This window comes from Dendrobates tinctorius, unplaced genomic scaffold (assembly GCF_039654945.1).
Source record: "Dendrobates tinctorius isolate UK_male_01 unplaced genomic scaffold, ASM3965494v1 ptg000041l, whole genome shotgun sequence".
NCBI classification, from domain to species: domain Eukaryota; kingdom Metazoa; phylum Chordata; class Amphibia; order Anura; family Dendrobatidae; genus Dendrobates; species Dendrobates tinctorius.
Window position 1 is genome coordinate 6,950,664 of NW_027361709.1, and position 18,225 is coordinate 6,968,888.

The 18,225-nt window shown below is 46.8% G+C and overlaps 1 protein-coding gene across 1 annotated transcript in view; it reads left to right on the forward strand.

Moving 5' to 3' along the window:
* Positions 1 to 5,584, forward strand: part of PRKAR2A (protein kinase cAMP-dependent type II regulatory subunit alpha) — a 47,974-nt gene extending 42,390 nt beyond the window's left edge. The window contains exon 11 of the mRNA XM_073575077.1: positions 1,659 to 5,584. Coding sequence (XP_073431178.1) covers positions 1,659 to 1,792 — 134 coding nt within the window. The 3' untranslated portion in view covers positions 1,793 to 5,584. The remainder of the gene's footprint in view (positions 1 to 1,658) is intronic.
* Positions 5,585 to 18,225: the final 12,641 nt, after the last annotated feature.

The window sequence follows — 18,225 nt, forward strand, 5'->3', positions numbered from 1 at the left end:
AACAACCCCACCCTCCATTGCTACAGGCCCTCCCTGTCCACATGAAGAAGCCTATCCCTCCTCACACAGTAAGGGTACCGTTACACCTAGCGATGCACCAGCGATCCCGACTAGCGATATGACGCGGTCAGGATCGCTGGTGCATCGCTAGGTGGTTGCTAGTGAGCTGCCACTCAGGCAGATCTCACTATCGACATCGCTGGGGACGGGGATCGCTACTTACCTGTCAGACGCGGCGATCCTGCGTCCTCCCGCCCGGCTCCACGCGTCGCTCGTCGTCACAGCAGGAAGCGCCGCAGGAAGTGGACGACGAGGAATGGTCCAGGAGCTTCTCGCGCGATCGGCGATAACCAGCGGGGGAGCCGGTCGGAGGTAAGTATCACATGCAGCGATATCGCTAGCAATATCGCTGCAACGTCACAAAATCGGTGACTTTGCAGCGATATTGCTAGCGATATCGCAGTGTGTAACGGGGGCTTTACGAATTCTTCCCCTCCAGCAGCCTCAGTGCAGAGAGCTGCTCCTCCCCCAGACACAGTTATCTATATCTATGGAAAGTGAAACCAGTGAGGAGGAGGGAAAATCGTCCTGTATTCTAATCGCACAGGGGGTGGCAGTCATTGATGTAGTCTGTTGTGTGACAAAGCCTCTGCTGTGTGAATGAGACCGCTCTGTCACTGATGTCTTCACACAGCAGATTTGGTGCAGTGTATGTGTGAAGCTCCTCCAAGCTCCAGTGACCAGCACCACCCACTGCCTACTCATTGGCTGGCAGTAAACTGCACCAGCACTCATCTTTATCATCATTCCAGCATTGGAAAGAACACAGCAGTGATCCTGTATTTGTGAAATCAGAACAATAAATACATACACCCCCCAACACTTCACACTGTTACAGCTGCTGATTGGACAGGCTGCTCCCATCAGTATTTGTCATTAGAGACACAGTGCTCACACATACACTGCACCAAATCTGCTGCTGTGTGAAGACATCAGTGACACAGAGCTGTCTCCTTCACACAGCAGAGGCTTTGTCACACAACAGATTACATTAGTTACTGCCATCCCCTGTGCAGATTAGAATACAGGACGATTTTCCCTCCTCACTGGTTTCACTTTCCATAGGTAACTGTTCAGTGTGTGTCTGGGGGAGGAGCAGCTCTCTGCACTGAGGCTGCTGGAGGGGGAGGATTTGTTACTGTGTGTTGATGGCTTCATGTGGACGGGGAGAGCCTGTAGCTATGGAGGGTGGGGTTGTTGCTATAGAGGGCATGTTTGGAGTAGAGTAGGAGGTTACGACTAGTTCTCATTTCAATGCCATAACGCCCCCACCCCTTGGACGTTCTGTTCAGAATATCTAGAAAACCGTGCAAACTAGTGACAAAGTAAATTACTTATTGTCATAATTCTGCAGCCCAGATATGTACTGACATTATGTGAAAAGTCCGGACAACCCCTTTAATGGGGAGTTGAGCTTTGTTCTGTATAATCTTATTTTATTTTTTTTTGTGAATTTTTATTTATTTTATGTACAATTTTCAAAAAACGTTTTAAAGTCACTCTCTTGGGATTGATATGGCTGATAACAGAGAACAGTAAATTTAAATTGAGAAAACATTTTTTTTGTTTTTACTGTAATCTGTGTTTTCCTTTCTCAGTTATGGATGTACAGGCCTTTGAGCGATTGCTGGGCCCCTGCATGGACATTATGAAGAGAAACATCAGTCATTACGAGGAGCAGCTGGTGGCATTATTTGGTTCTAGTATGGACCTCCGGGATCCCGGAAAGTAGGCACCTTGTTACCTCCGTGCCTTCTCTGTTCAAGACACAGACACAAGCCTCCTGTGAGCTGTACAACAAGGGACAAAGCGCCGCCATGGACACACTGCTGCTGTCGTCTTGGGCATTTTTTTTTTTTCTTTTTTTAATATTAGGAAACCATTTACAAATGGAAGAATTCAGCACCAGAGGCTGGGGTAGAAACCCAATCTGTGTGATCATTTTGCTGCTGAGATCCCATTATAAGACCATCTATAAATGTGCCTTTTATAAAAGAGTATACTGCCCTGCTCAGAATGATGGGTCTCAGAATAACCCCCTGCAGACCCCCAGCTCCCTGCTGCTTCACCGTCCCTACGGGCTTGTTAGAATTGCTTTTGCTTGGCCTTGTGACTCAATTTTGAGTCAAGATTCCCTCCCCCTAATTCCTCTCCCACCACATCCACCTTTAATATTTGTTTCAAAGGGAACCTATCATTTTCAAAACTTTACCCATGTCATAAGTTGCTATCTGTAGGAACCAAGTGCTGAAAACCCCCCACCGATCTGACACAAAGGGGCAGAAGCGCTCTGCTAGGTATCGGGCCGGTGGATGTTTGGGCTTACCTCTCACCACACCAAAGGGGCACAGTGCTCCTCTAAGCACTTCTGCCACTTAGCGTTTTACCACAAAGACCCTCTCTGATTTAGATTTGACATGTCCATTTTATGAAATGATGGGTTCCATTTAATAGCTCTTTGTTAAATACTAAAATTATCACCTTATGTTGGCACTTTTTTTTCCCCCCAGATTTTATCAAGTCAGCATTTTAGCAGACTTCCCTCCAAAGGCCAGAAACCTAAACCATCTGATAAGAGGAAACCAGTGTTTTTATTTAATGTTTCCCTGTAACGTTGTCTTACGGCCGTGACTTTGTGCCACCCGGTGGGGGTCCTGCATCCCGTGGAGCGCAGTGACAGCTCTGCTCATCCTGCAGGGGTTGGCGTACTATTTTAGAACACTTTTAAACTTGAAAGTATTTATTAAAGTCAGATTGCTAGCTCTCCCTTCCCCGTCCTTGGTTTTTGTATGGTACGCATTTTATCTGGCAGGATTTGTTGCTCCGTTTTCACTGCATTCCTCTTCTTTTTTTTTTTTTTTTTTTTCTTTTTTTTTTTTGTCCCCCTTTGGGTCAAGTATTAATATAAGTAATAAATTTACATTTTTTGGTCACGCCGTCACACTGTGCAGTATTTCCAGGAATCGAATTCCCCGCCATATTGTCTTGGGTTAGCTGGAGATGATTGGTAAAGGCTCGGGTGCTGACATTACAGGTATTGCGTAGGCACTATTACATGAAGGTGAAGACTGTCCCTGCCGTGGTGACATTGTCAGTGCAGCCACATACTGACCCCATAAGATGGGGGCGCACCTGTTCCTGCGCTTCTCTGATGGGATCCCTTCCTCCTTGTGTTCCTAAGCTGCCTGACTGCATATTACAATTTTCCCTAGTGCCTTATGCAGACTTCTAAGCCTTTCCATTTCTTTGTTAGGCTTCTTCAGGATGTAACATAGACCGGCAACTAAGAGCCAACCAACTAGTGCATGTAGTACTGAAAATGCAGTCCCGGAGCTTAGGACCACCCATATTCTGTCCTGGAGAACGTATGAGTATTAATGAGGTACGTGGTGACCCTCATGTGCAAGGATTGACAGCCACAACAGAATTTAATGCTGTGGCCAGCTTGCCTCTTCACTTAGAGGTGCACCAGGTAAAACAAAGACTACGTCCTGTTCAGTGCTGGAGCATGATGCAGTCCTTGTGTCCACCCTTCCCAGACATGTCTGCTTATTATTTATTCCTGGATGACTCCTTTGCTAACATTCCCTTTTTAAAAGAAAAAAAAAAAAAAAAAGCTTAAATAGAATATCCCTATAACTGCAACTGCATCGGTCAACCACCGTGATAGAGGTGTTCACACTCCGCATTGCTTTCTGCACGGCTTTTTTGTTTTTCTTTGCAGTTTTGTGATTTAATTAGTTGGGGACACGATGGCTTCAGAAACACCAGAGAGGTCAATAGGGAGAACTCAGCAGCAAAAAGTGTCTCTGGGGGAGGGGAAATATCCAGCCGTTCTTGCTGTTGGTGGAAGGAGTTATTTTTTTTATATATATTTTTTATTTTCCCCCTTCTTAGGATTCACGGATTCACACGTTTTTCTGGCCGATCGCACTTCTGTTTTTTATTTTTTTGTCGCCGCACAGATTTCACATTTTAACAATTTAGTATATAAAGTTTGCTCTTGTTGAAACACAAACTGTTCTGCACAGATAAAAAGTTGAAAAGAAAAGAATTACAACTCTGAATGTCACCTTCATTCTTCTCCTGTTTTCAGATGAACTTGTGATTTTCATTTTTTTTTTTTTTTTGGCGTTATCGACATGAGTATGTTTAACAGTTTTGCCAAAGTAGATTTTTTTTTTTTTTTGGTGGGGGGGGGGGGATGTTAAAGTTCCATTCAGCTATCCAGGGGGGTCTTGCAGCGTTGGTTTTGCTGTGTTTTCCACTGCAGGATGTTTTTACATGGTCACCTTTTCTTTTCTCCTTGAGGCCTTCCTTTTGGTTTCTAGCGATCGTTTTAGTTCTTGCTACAGGGCTATATCGAGGGATGCGGGGACGGCTCCGCATAATCCGTAATCTTAGTGTGCGTTTTGAGGGGAAAAAACTAAAAGTGGAAATGCACTATACAATTTTTACCTTCCCCCGTTTGCTTATACCAACACACAACTGACTTTTTGCCTAAAAGAAGCTACCTCAAGGTGTTAAGTGCTTTGCAAAATGATCTCACCTGTGAATGCGCCCCACGTGTTACTACTCATTTCTGTGTTGCATTGCTATGTACCTATCATTAGAGCACAACGCAGGCGGCCATCGGGCTTAATGCACTGGTATTTGGCCATTGAGTAGGGGGTCTGATCACCAGGACAGACTCGCTTTATGGACTGATTTTGCTGGTCCAGTTGTTGGGTTGACCAGGATTGTGGCATTGCAACTGCTACCCATTCACATCATTGCAACTGGTCTGCAATACCTGCCACAATCCATAGAGATGCGCACTTCTGTCTTCTGAAGAAAGCAGCCATTTTTTTCAAATTCTGGACAATTCCTTTAAATTGGGCAGCCTCCAACCTGATGCTATTGTAAAAATGCTAAGTATAACTGCCGGGGAAACTTTGGGGTAAGACATTGTTGCCTTAAAGGGATTGTCCAGTAATCTATTAACACAGTTGTCTACAAAAACAGCGCCATACATGTTTACAGGGTGTCTGGTATTGCACCTCAGCTCTTAAAGGAAATGAGGCTGAGCTGCAATATCTCACACAACCTGTGGACAGGTGAGATGCTGGTTTTTGGAGAAAGGCAGCCATGTTTTTCTAACTCTTAAAGAGACAGCTGTGGGGTCAGGTGACTGCGTTTTGGTCTTTAATTTGGCTTTATGAGAAAGTTAGGTGTCATTCCCAATTTTAAAGGGGTCTGTCCTGGTGATTTTCCGCTAAGTCCTAGCAGATTGTTGGCCGACGTTGTCCACTCCGGCACGATGGCTGCCTACACGGCGTGCATGTGACCGACCCTCTTTAAGAAAAGAAAGTTTGGTTCTGTTCTGGGATTTTTATGTCCTTTTCACTCCAACAGTATTTACCAGAGAAAGGGAAGCGATGGAGAATCCTCAGTATTGAACTTTTTGCGCCATCATGTGACCGCTCCTTTCCATGGGATTTATGCGATTTTAAGTTTTATTAATAAATGGCAAAATTCTTATCGAGCCACCTGGTCCATGGTCTCATTCAGCTCCTCCAATCTCTGGATACACTACACTGTGCGACGCTGTCTTCGGTTGGGGGATTTTTGGGGTGTATTGGACACTGTGCGGTCACTCGGCTCCCAGTATAGCTGTGCGCCATTTTCTGTTACATTTGGTTATGCAATGTTTGATTATTAAAATAAAGCAAGCTGATAACTTGAGGTTTTGTGCTCCATCCCTCTGGCTTTTAAACCTTTTACTGATGAGAGGAAGAACTGATGTCCGTATCGTGAACATCCGGTGGGGAATGTTGCCAGCTCAATGTGGAGCAATTACCAAAAGAAAAAATTTTTTAATTGCCTAAAAACGACCCTTCTGCTTTGGATGAATATGCGCCCATGGGGACCTGTGAGCAGAGAAAGAGGCGGCTGCCTGTCCGCACATGGCATCCCCTGCTCCATATGTTACAGCTTGGCACCCATAGAAGTCCGAGTGCCCTATAATGGGTGCAGATAAGGCAGATGTCCCTGCCATTCAGCAAAGGCTGTAGTATATTTGGTGCTCAATTACCCTTTTATATGGCCATGGACACAACTTGCAGCATTTAATGTGGTGTGGCTCAATTTACGGTTTTGTAAAATTTTTGCTATGGAAAAATAATCTGCCTTCCCCCATATGCACATACTACTAGGGTCGTTCTAGATGAGCTGATCAGTGGTCATCTGAATGTGCCATTAGGATAAGTTGGTTTTATTGTTTTCAGTCTGTGTCCTGTCCGTCAGCACAAGGCTCTGTGATGGGTGATGCATAAAGGTACCATCACATTTAGCGATGCACCAGCGATCCCGACAACGATATGACGCGGTCAGGATCGCTGGTGCATCGCTAAGTGGTCGCTAGTGAGCTGCCAAACAGTCAGATCTCACCAGCGACATAGCGGCGGTCGCTACTTACTTGTCAGACGCGGCGATGAAGACGTCCTCCCGCCCGCGTCGCTCGTCTCCACAGCAGGAAGCTGACGACGACAAAACGGCCCAGGACGTTCTCGCGCAATCAGCGATAATCAGCGGGGGAGCCGGTCGGAGGTAAGTATCACACATAGCGATATTGCTAGTGATATCGCTTAGTGTGACGGGGCCTTAAGTCACAAAGATGGCGTTTTATTCCCTTCTGCAATGTGCACAGACCCAGTCTCCACCGCTAATTGCAGACGTGACTGCTCCGATAGTTTCAGCACGTAGCCTTGTGCTGCCATTTGAAGGACGCTCACTTTTCGTCCTTATGCTGCGATCACACCCAGCTCTCGAAGAAGGTGAGAATGGATACTCTCATTGATTTCTATAGGTTTGCATCTGGCACTTATCAAAGCTGCAAAATACTCAATAGCTTAACTTATAAAGCAAAAAAAGCCCTTCCTGAAGTGTGATTGATGCAGATTGTGGTTCTCAGGGTTCTTCCCTGTTCACTTCTTTCATATTCTTGCAGGATAAGGGACCTTTGCTTATGTGACCATAATATCACTAAAGGTCCTTCTACACTATTAACCATGGAAAATGCACTTATTTTAACCCCTTACTGCCAGCTGACGGAATATTACGTCAGCTAGCAGTAGCACCTGCGTTGAGGTGGGCTCCGGCAGTGAGCCCACCTCAAAGCTGCGACATGTCAGCTGTTTTTAACAGCTGACATGTGCCCGCAATAGGCGCAAGCGGAATCGCGATACGCCGGTGCCTATTAAATAGTAGTTAAATGCAGCTGTCAAACTCTGACAGCGGGCATTTAAATGCACTTCCGGGGGCCGGTCCAGAAATGGGCACAGCGACGACCCCCCGTCACGTGATCGGGGGTCATCGAGGTGTTGCCATCACAACCAGAGGTCTCCTCGAGACCTCTATGGTTGTTGATGGCAGATTGCGATGAGCGCCATCCTGTGGTCAGCGCTCATAGCAAGCCTGTAATTCTGCTGCATAGAGGTGATCTGAGCATCACCTCTATGTAGTAGAGGCGATCGTGCTATGGCAGCTTCTAGCCTCCTATGGAGGCTATTGAAGCATGCCAAAAGTTAAAAAAAAAAAAAAAAGTTTAAAAATATAAAAAAAAGTTCGAATCGCCCTCCTTTCTCTATTCCCCCATGACAGCACCACAGAGAGAGGGGATCTGCTCTTCAGGGATAGGAACCTACAGATAAAATTGTGGTACCTCTCCTCCCCCAGTTGGGTTCCTGTCCCTGACGGGTAATCTACAGCATTGTGGTACCTGACAGATGAAGATCCGGGGCCGACCTGTCCGGATGCTGGCAGCGGGGCGGCCCCTGTCACAGCGGGTGCGTTTCCCGAAGCTGCCACCGATGGGTCTGTGGGGGGGGGCGGAGCCGCTGCTCCGAATAGGAGGCTGGGGCTTGCTGGGTCCCAGAACAGATGCGCGGTTGCAGCGTCGTGGTACAGAGGGTGGACCAAGATGGCTGCTGCCCTGGGAATAGATGACTCCTTCCGGGTCCCTGAGTCGGTGCATGCGCGGTGCACGCTCCCCGGGTAAGCACGGTGCAGAATGGAAGGAAGTGATGGCAGGAAATTTAAAAATGGGCATTAGAAAATGCTCCTGGCTGGAAGCGTCCTGAGCAAAATGGAGGATAGCGACCAGGAGCAGAAGCATCGCTACCGACAGAAGGGCCGGGACAGGCGAGACACCTGATCCAGTAGTCACTCCACACAGCAAAGCAGATCAGCTGCAAGGAGCAAGTCACCATCCTTGGATCATCCTATACAGGATCCGAATCCACCTCCCGAACCGTTACCTGCGACCGCATCCATCTGGTGAGTGATCTTCGAGAATGTTCACCATTGTAATAGGCTTCTTTTCCCTTATTAGGGAAAGAAGGGGAAAGGAAGAACAGGGAATGCCCCACTTGTAACAGAGCCTTGCCAGAATCATGGGATAAGAAGCTTTGTGAATCTTGTATACAAGAAGTGCTCTGCGAGGAAACCATGGATATCACCTCAGATCTTAGAGCTGTAATTAGATCAGAAGTTCAGAGTGTCCTTACATCTTTAAAACAGGGAGATAAAGTAAAAAAAAGGACACCTTAGTGTGTTCCCAATCAGATCCGGCTACAGCTGGAGAAGTTATCTCGGATACATCGGACTCTTTCTCCTCAGACGAGGAAGCAGGGGGATGTCACTGTTTTCCCCTAGATGAGGTAGACACACTAGTGAAAGCTGTGAGATCTACCATGGGGGCGTCGGACCCTCGTCCTGATAGGTCGGTTCAGGACATAATGTTCGGGGGACTGGGCCAAAAGAAACGCAGGGTGTTTCTGCTAAATGAAAATGTACAGAGCCTGATCAAAAAAAGAATGGAAGAAGCTGGACAGGAAGAACTCCATGGTCTCTTCCCTTTAAGAGGAAATATCTCTTCGATGAGGAGGCGTCCACATCTTGGGACAAGGCCTTGAAACTTGCTGTGGCCAAGGCCTCAAAGTTCACCCTGCCCTTTTATAGCTGTCTACAAATATCTAAAGGGCTGTCACATTGTAGAAGGATCAACTTTATTCTCATTTGCACAAGGAAAGACTAGAAGCAATGGGATGAAGCTGAATGGGAGGAGACACAGATTAGATATTAGAAAAAACTTTTTGACAGTTAGAGTGATCAATGAGTGGAACAGGCTGCCACGAGAAGTGGTGAGTTCTCCTTCAATGGAAGTCTTCAAACAAACAGAGGCTGGACAGACATCTAACTGGGATGATTTAGCGAATCCTGCTTTGAGCAGGGGGTTGGACCAGATGGCCCAGGAGGTCCCTTCCAACTCTACGATTCTATGATTCTAGGACATGGGTACACTTAAGGACCCCTAAGGCCTGTTTCACACTTCCGTTTTTGACCATCAGTCAAAATCTGCCGGTTTTGCAAAAAAAAACCGGATCCGCCATTTTTTTCGGCGGATCCGTTTTTTCACCATTGATTTGCATTAACGGCGGATCTTGACGGATGGCCATCCGTTGGAACTTTTTTTTTGCGGATAGGTCAATTTTTTTGCGTCCGCCGAGATGCCTGGACGGACCATGCAACGTTTTTTGGGCTGCAGGATCCGCATTTTTATAGTGCGCATGCCCGGAGGAATGAAGTCAGGTGGAAATTTAACCCTGAAATCATGTCTGGCGGACACACAAAATTCTCTCTCTCTCTCGCAGCGGTTCCTTTAAAATTCTTCATTCGGCGGATCCGTCAAAAAAAAGTCCGGTGGCATCCGTTCACATCAGTTACCAACGGATCCGCTTTCCACCATTTCGGCGGATTTTAACTGACACAAAAAAACTGATGTGTGAAACAGGCCTTAGATAAAAAAGCTGACATCTTCCTCAAGGGGGCCTGGGAATTAGACCGGCCATAGCGGCAACATGTACCTCCAGATCCCTAATGATATGGGTGGATCAACTCGAAACAACTGAGGGAGGGCACACCTAGAGATAAGATTCTAGAATCTATCCCAGCGATAAGGGGAGCTGCAGCCTTCTTGGCGGACTCATCGGCTGACTCAGTCCGTTTAACAGCTAAAGCGGCAGCCCTCTCGAACGCAGCCCGGAGAGCATTATGGGTCAAATGCTGGACAGGGCTTACAAACTAAAATGAAATCATGTTCAATCCCATGCGAGGGAAAATTCTTATTCAGAGAGACACTGGATGATATCCTCCAGAAGGCAGGGGATAAGAAAAAGGGCTTTCCGAACCTGGGGCCTGTGGCGTTTAAACGGTCCTTTCGGAAGAAAAAGTTTTTTTCGTAAAAGGCCATCAAGGGAACAGAACAGATGGGATGAGGGGAGAAAGAGGGATAGAGGTTTCCTCTTAGGATTTTCGGCAGTTCTTCCCGGGACAAAAAATCCTAAGTGAAAGTTTGTCCAGGGTGGGGGGGAGATTAACCCTTTTCCTTCCGGCCTGGGGAAAAATCTCGAACAGCCCTTGGATATTTAATCTATTCGAGTCAGGCCTGAGGATAGACTTTCTCTCCCACCTCAAAAATATGTGGTAAACTCCACTAAGATCCTCTACACGAGAACAAAAAGCTCTAGAATGTGAGGTCCCAAATCTAGTAAAAAAAAAAAAAAAAGTCCTTCAGGAGGTTCCCCCTCAGGAGATGGGCAAAGGGTTCTACTCCCCACTTTTTCTAGTGTCCAAACCAGATGGCACATATCGAACAAATATCCATTTAGTTTCCGTAAATTTATAAGTCAAAAATTCAAAATGGAATCAAATCCACCATCAAAATCCTGTTCCCGAATGGTTTCATGACCGTATTAGATCTCAGCGATGCGTACTATCACATCCCCATTCACAAAGACTCCCGGAAATTCCTCAGACTAGCGGTTTCCATAGAGGGCGAGATAAGGCAATTCCAATACAGAGCCCTGCCTTTCGTAATATCTATAGCCCCACGCGTGTTCACAAAATTAGTAGCAGTGATGATGGCCCAACAAAGAGAGCAGGACATCCTAATATTCCCATACTTGGACGATTTCTTAATAGCAAGCAACTCTGCCCAAAGCTGCAAAAAAAGGGACAGTGATGGACACTCTACAGAACCTCAGCTGACTTCTAAACCTGAAAAAATCAAGGCTGGAGCCCAGCAAAGTGCAGGCATTCCTAGGGCTCACATTGGACTCAAACAAGCAAGAGTGCTGACTCCCAAGCCACAAAAAAGAAAAAATTGCACAGATAGTAGTGGCAAAAGCCATACGGAACCCCTCCATGACACTAAGTGATGTCACTGCTGGGTTCCTTTTCCGCCTGCTTATCGACAGTCCAGTGGGCGCAACTACATACAAGGGATCTCCAATGGGATATATTACCATACCAGTTGGCAATAAGGGGTCACTTAGAAGGTCACATAACCCTAGATTCGAGAACTATTCATTCCCTATCCTGGTGGAGGAATACCAACAACCTATCCAAGGGGATCCCCTGGGTAATACAAATATCACGTATAATCACCACGGATGCCAGTCCCATGGGATGGGGAGCACACATGGACAGCAGGGATGCTCAGGAGTCAGGGGGAATGGGAGGGGTCAGGAACTAGAAGCCTCCTCAAACCAGAAGGATCTTTGGGAAATAGGTTAAACACTATCACGCTTCCTACCTTCGCTACGGGGTCATCATGTCCGCATATTCTCTGACAACCAAGTGACGGTGGCCTATATAAACGATCGGGGGAACCAGGTCCTAAGCCCTAATGGATACCTCCTCCAAAATCCTCTGCCTGGCAGACGAAAATCTGCTATCCCTCCACACTACACATTCGGGAGAACCAAAAAGCAGACTTTCTGAGCCGCACTCAATTGAGGCAGGGCGAGTGGGTCCTAAAGCAGTCCATTTTTCGGCAGATTGTAAAGATGTAGAGAACCCCGGACATAGATCTGTACGCCGATTTCAAAAACAAAAAAGTGGAAGCATTCTGTTCTCTAGACCCCAGGGGGAATCCTTGGGCCCTGGATGCCTTTATGCTTACTTGGACTTAGAAAAACCAAAGGAAAAAAACAATGTGTGTATATACCCTAATGAAAATAAATAAAAAAAAGCAAGTGCATTAAATAACATAGGGTACTTGGTAAACACTATTTTGATCAAAAAAGTATAAAGCTGTCCCACCACGGCATTCAAGTCTACTCCAGTTCAGTTTTTTTAGTTTTACTTGGACTTAGAACCTGACATATGCCTTTTCCCCCAGATCATCCTCATTCCTGCAGTCATAAAGAAAGTCATGGAGGACAAAACAAGAATGATATTAATAGCCCCTTTCTGGCCAAAAAGAACTTGGTTCTCCTGACTGAGGATGCTATTGATCACCGACCCTTGGATCCTACCGGATCTCCCAGACCTACTATCTCAGGGACTGGTATCAAACTCTCGGGCAGTGAACCTCCATTTAACAGCATGGAATTTGAATGGGCACTGCTGAGGGGAAGGGGGATTTCAGAGAACTTAATTACTACATTACTAAAAAGTAGGAAATCGGTCATGACAAAGGCTTATGGGAAAACCTGGAAAAAATTCCTGTCCACCGCCGGGGTAAGAGTCCAGGATGGGGTCCCGGTTACTAAAATTCTCGAATTTTTACAGTAGGGCCTAGAACAAGGCTTAGCAGTCAATACATTAAGGTACAGGTAGTGGCTTTAGGTGCGCTATATAACCATGATGTGGCAGGTAACCCATGGATAGCACAATTCATTAAAGCTGCAGCTAGGTCTAGGCCGATAATTAGTCGAAAATTACCATAGTGGGATCTGAATCTGGTACTAACAGGTTCCCCATTGGAGCCTATTGAGTCAGCCCCTCTAAAAATCTTATCATTAAAAACTGTTCTACTGGTAGCACTAACATCGGCTTGTAGGGTGAGCGATATTCAGGATCTAGCTGCAGTACCACCATTTGCAAAAATTTTGGAAGATAGTCATCCTAAAGCCTGACCCGGCCTACTTATCTAAAGTAGCATCGCACTTCCATAGGTCCCAAGAAGTAGTCCTTGCTTCTGCCCAAATCCAAGGAATAGGGAAGAAGAGAGGTTTCACACCTTAGACGTGAAGAGATGCCTAATTCAATACTTGGAGGTTACCAAGGGGTGTAGGAAGGAAGGTTCTGTTTGTATGTTTCCAGGGGCCCAGGAAGGGACTCAAAGCATCCAAGAGTACCCTGGCAAGATGGATGCAGGATGCGATTGCCCTGGCCTGTTCTTCCAGCAGGAATACCATCCCGGAAGAGTTGAGAGCCCATTCCACAAGAGCAATGGCGACCTCATGGGCTGAGAGATCTGAGGTATCGATGGAACAGATCTGTAAGGCGGCCACCTGGTCATCACCTTCAACCTTTTTTTTAGACACTATCGATTAGATCTAGCCTCTGCGTCTGACTTGACCTTCGGAGAAGGGTCCTTCAGGCTGTGGTCCCTCCCTAAATTACCAGTCTCTAATTCTCTCCGTGGTGCTGTCATGGGGGATAGAGAAAAACGTAGTTACTTACAGATAACTGTATTTCTCAGAGCCCATGACAGCACCCTCTTATTCCCCCCCATCACGTGTGCGGTGAGCACGTTTACTGTTCGTAGAGTGTCTTTGTATAGGCACGGTGTGCTTTGATAATAAGCAGTATTATAATGTTATATATTTCTGTTTAACAAATCTGGAGACCCTCTGATAATCTGAAACCAACTGGGGGCGTAGGAGAGGTTCCTCCCTTTTAGCTGTAGGTTTCCTGTCCCTGAAGGGCGGATCCCCTCTCTCCGTGGTGCTGTAGGTTTCCTGTCCCTGAAGGGCGGATCCCCTCTCTCCGTGGTGCTGTAGGTTTCCTGTCCCTGAAGGGTGGATCCCCTCGCTCCGTGGTGCTGTAGGTTTCCTGTCCCTGAAGGGCGGGATCCCATATCTCTGTGGTGCTGTAGGTTTCCTGTCCCTGAAGGGCGGGATCCCATCTGTGGTGCTGTAGGTTTCCTGTCCCTGAAGGGCGGATCCCCTCTCTCCGTGGTGCTGTAGGTTTCCTGTCCCTGAAGGGCGGATCCCCTCTCTCCGTGGTGCTGTACGTTTCCTGTCCCTGAAGGGCGGATCCCCTCTCTCCGTGGTGCTGTACGTTTCCTGTCCCTGAAGGGCGGATCCCCTCTCTCCGTGGTGCTGTACGTTTCCTGTCCCTGAAGGGCGGATCCCCTCTCTCCGTGGTGCTGTACGTTTCCTGTCCCTGTAGGGCGGATCCCCTCTCTCCGTGGTGCTGTACGTTTCCTGTCCCTGAAGGGCGGATCCCCTCTCTCTCCGTGGTGCTGTACGTTTCCTGTCCCTGAAGGGCGGATCCCCTCTCTCTCCGTGGTGCTGTACGTTTCCTGTCCCTGAAGGGCGGATCCCCTCTCTCTCCGTGGTGCTGTAGGTTTCCTGTCCCTGAAGGGCGGATCCCCTCTCCGTGGTGCTGTAGGTTTCCTGTCCATGAAGGGCGGATCCCCTCTCTCCGTGGTGCTGTCATGGGCTCTGAGAAATACCGTTATCGGTAAGTAACTACGTTTTTCACCCCAATCATAATAAAATTAAAAAAAAAACCCTACACATATTTGGTATCGCCGCGTTCAGAATCGCCCAATAAAAAAAAAGAATTAACCTAATTGCTAAACGGCGTAGCGATAAAAATCAAAAAGCCAGAATTACGGTGTTTTTTTTGTCGCCGAGACATTGCATTAAAATGCAATAACGGGCAATCAAAAGATCGTATCTGCACACAAATGGTATCATTAAAAATGTCAGCTCGGCACGCAAAAAATAAGCCCGCACCCAACCCGAGATCACGAAAAATGGAGAACGCTCTGGGTCTTGGAAAATCAAGGAGGTTTTTTTTTTTTTTTGTTTATAGCAGACTTTGGAATTTTTTTTTCATCACTAAGGCAGCTCCGCCTACGTCGGCATGCGGCCTGCGTACCCTATCTATAGCATTGGGTACGCTGGCCATGCCGATGTATGCGGATGCCTCTGCATGCGTCGTTTTGACGGTGCAGCGACCACAACAAAATCCAACACATTGCGTTCAGCGCAGGTCGCCACACTGTCAAAACGACGCATTAACGTATTTTTGTTAATGTTTATGATTATGGCTTACAGCCAACGAAAACCCAAAAGTCATCATCTCAGTAAATTAGAATAATTAGGAAGCCTTTACAGGTGTTTTTTAAGTGTTTATAAAGGTCCCTTAGTCTGTTTCTGTAGGCTCCACAATCATGGGGAAGACTGCTGTCCTGACAGATGTCCAGAAGGCAGTCACTGACACTCCACAAGGAGGGGAAGCCACAAATGGTCATTGCTCAAGAAGTCGGCTGTTCACACAGTGCTGTATCCAAGCAGATTAATGGAAAGTTGAGTTGAAGGAAAAAGTGTGGTAGAAAAAGGTGCACAAGCAACCGGGATAACCGCAGCCTGGAAAGGATTAAGAAAAGGCCATTCAAAAATTTGGGGGAGATTCACAAGGAGTGGACTGCTGCTGGAGTCATTGCTTCACACCACACACAGACGTATCCAGGACATGGGCTACAAGTGTCACATTCCTTGTGTCAGCCACTCATGACCAATAGACAACGCCAGAAGCGTCTTACCTGGGCCAAGGAGAAAGAGAGCTGGACTGTTGTCAGTGGTCCTAGGTGTTATTTTCAGATGAAGGTAAATTTTGCATTTCATTTAGAAATCGCAGTCCCAGAGTCTGGAGGAAGAGTGGAGAGGCCACAATCCAAGCTGCTGGAGGTCTAGTGTGAAGTCTCCACCATCAGTGATGGTTTGGGGAGCCATGTCATCTGCTGGTGTAGGTCCACTGTGTTTTACCAAGACCAAAGTCAGCACAGCCGTCTACCAGGACATTTTAGAGCTTTTCATGCTTCCCTCTGCCGACAAGCTTTATGGAGATGGAAATGTCATTCTCCAGCAGGACTTGGCCCCTGTCCACACTGCCAAAAGTACCAATACCTGGTGTACACACAACAGTATCACTGGGCTTGATTGGCAGCAAACTCACCTGACCTTAACCCCATAGAGAATCTATGGGGTATTGTGAAGAGGAAGACGAGACACCAGACCCAACAATGCAGACGAGCTGAAGGCTGCTATCAAAGCAACCTGGGCTTCCATAACCCCTCAGCAGTGCCACAGGCTTATCGTCTCCATGCAACACCACATTGATGCAGTAATTGATGCCAAAGGAGCCCCGACCAAGTATTGAGTGCATTTACTGAACAGACATTTCAGTAGGCAAACATTTAGGATTTTAAAGTCATTTTTCAAGCTGGTGTTATAAAGTATTCTTATTTACTGAGATAATGACTTTTGGGTTTTTCATTGGCTGTAAGCCATAATCATCAACACTAACAGAAATAAACACGTAAAATAGATCTCTCTGTGTGTAATGACTAATATGAGCTTCACTTTTTGCATTGAACAACTGAAATTAACTTTTTGATCTAATTTAGTGAGCAGCACCTGTGTGTGGCAAGTTTTCCCATCTACAAAGAATGGAGAGGTCTGTAATTTTGTACACTTCATCTGTGAGACTGAATCTAAATATAAAATCACGTATGACTTACATATTTCATGCAATTTATTGCAAATTAATTATTTAGTACAATAAAAAATTAGAACTTAATATTTGGTGCAGAAACCGTTGCAATTACAGAGGTCAGACATTTCCTGTAGTTCTTGACCAGGTTTGCACACACTGCAGCAGGGATTTTGGCCCCTTCCTCCATACAGATCTTTCACAGATCTTTCAGGTTTCGGGGCTGTCGCTGGGCAACATTGAGTTTCAGCTCCTCCAAAGGTTTTCTATTGTGTACAGGGCTGGAGACTGACTAGGCCACTCCAGGACCTTGAAATTCTTCTTATGGAGACACTCTTTAGTTGCCCTGGCTTCAATGGTCTTGCTGAGGGAAGGAGGTTGTTAGCCAAAATCTAGTGATACATGACCCCATCCATCCTCCCTTCAATATTGTGCACTTGTCCTGTCCCTTTTTGCAGAAAACCATCCCCAAAGTATATTTCCCCACCATGCTTCACAGTTTGTACGGTGTTCTTGGGGTTGTACTCATCCTTCTTCCTCTAAAAACGGCGAGTGGTGTTGATACCAGTAAGTTCTATTTTTGTCTCATCTGACCACGACCTTCTCCCATGCCTCCTCTGGATCACCCAGATGGTCACTGTCTAATATGAAATGAGCCTGGACATGAGCTGGTGAGCAGGATTTTAATCCATGATGGCATAGTGTGTTTCTAACAGTAATATTTAAGACTATGGTCCCAGCTCTCTTCAGGTCATTGACCAGGTCCTCCCGTGTAGCTCTGGGCTGATTCCTGAGCTTTCTCAGAATCATCCTTACCCCACGAGGTGAGACCTTACACGGAGCCCCAGACCGAGGAAGATTGACCATCATCTTGTGTTTCTTCCATTTTCTAATAATTGTGCCCACAGTTGTTGCCTTCTCACCAAGCTGCTTGCCTATTGTCCTGTAGCCCATCCCAGCCTTGTGCAGGTCTACAATTTTGTCCCTGGTGTCCTTAGACTGCTCTTTGGGCTTGGCCATGGTGGAGAGGTGGCTTTTATACAGGTACCGAGGTCAAACAGCTGCAATTAATACAGGTAATGATTGCAGAGTAGGAGGCTTCATACAGAAAAACTAACAGGTCTGTGAGAGCAGAATTCTTGCTGGTTGGTCGGTGATCAAATATTTAAGGCTACTTTCAGACTTGCGTTCTGAGGCACAGCGCAGGGCTGCCCGCTAAGCTCCACCCCCGCCGCGCCTCCTCCGGTCAGCTCCTCCTATGAGCGCATGACGCTGCATGCGACCGGCATACCCTATATTTAGTGTTGGGCATGCTAGCCTTGCACTGGTATGTTTTTGCCGGCGCATGCGCCCTTTTTGTGCTATGCCGACGTGCGCCAAACGCACCGTGTTGCATTTTTGTGCGCTCGGAGCAGCGCAAAGAGGGCGAATGCGCCGGCAGAAACATGCCAGCGTACCCAACGCTAAATACAGGGTACGCCGGTCGCATGCAGCGTCATGCGCCCATAGGAGGAGCTGACCGGAAGAGGCGCGGCCGGGGACTGAGCTTAGCCGCGGCCCTGCGCCTCAGAACGCAAGTCTGAAAGTAGCCTAAAAAGCAAATTAATT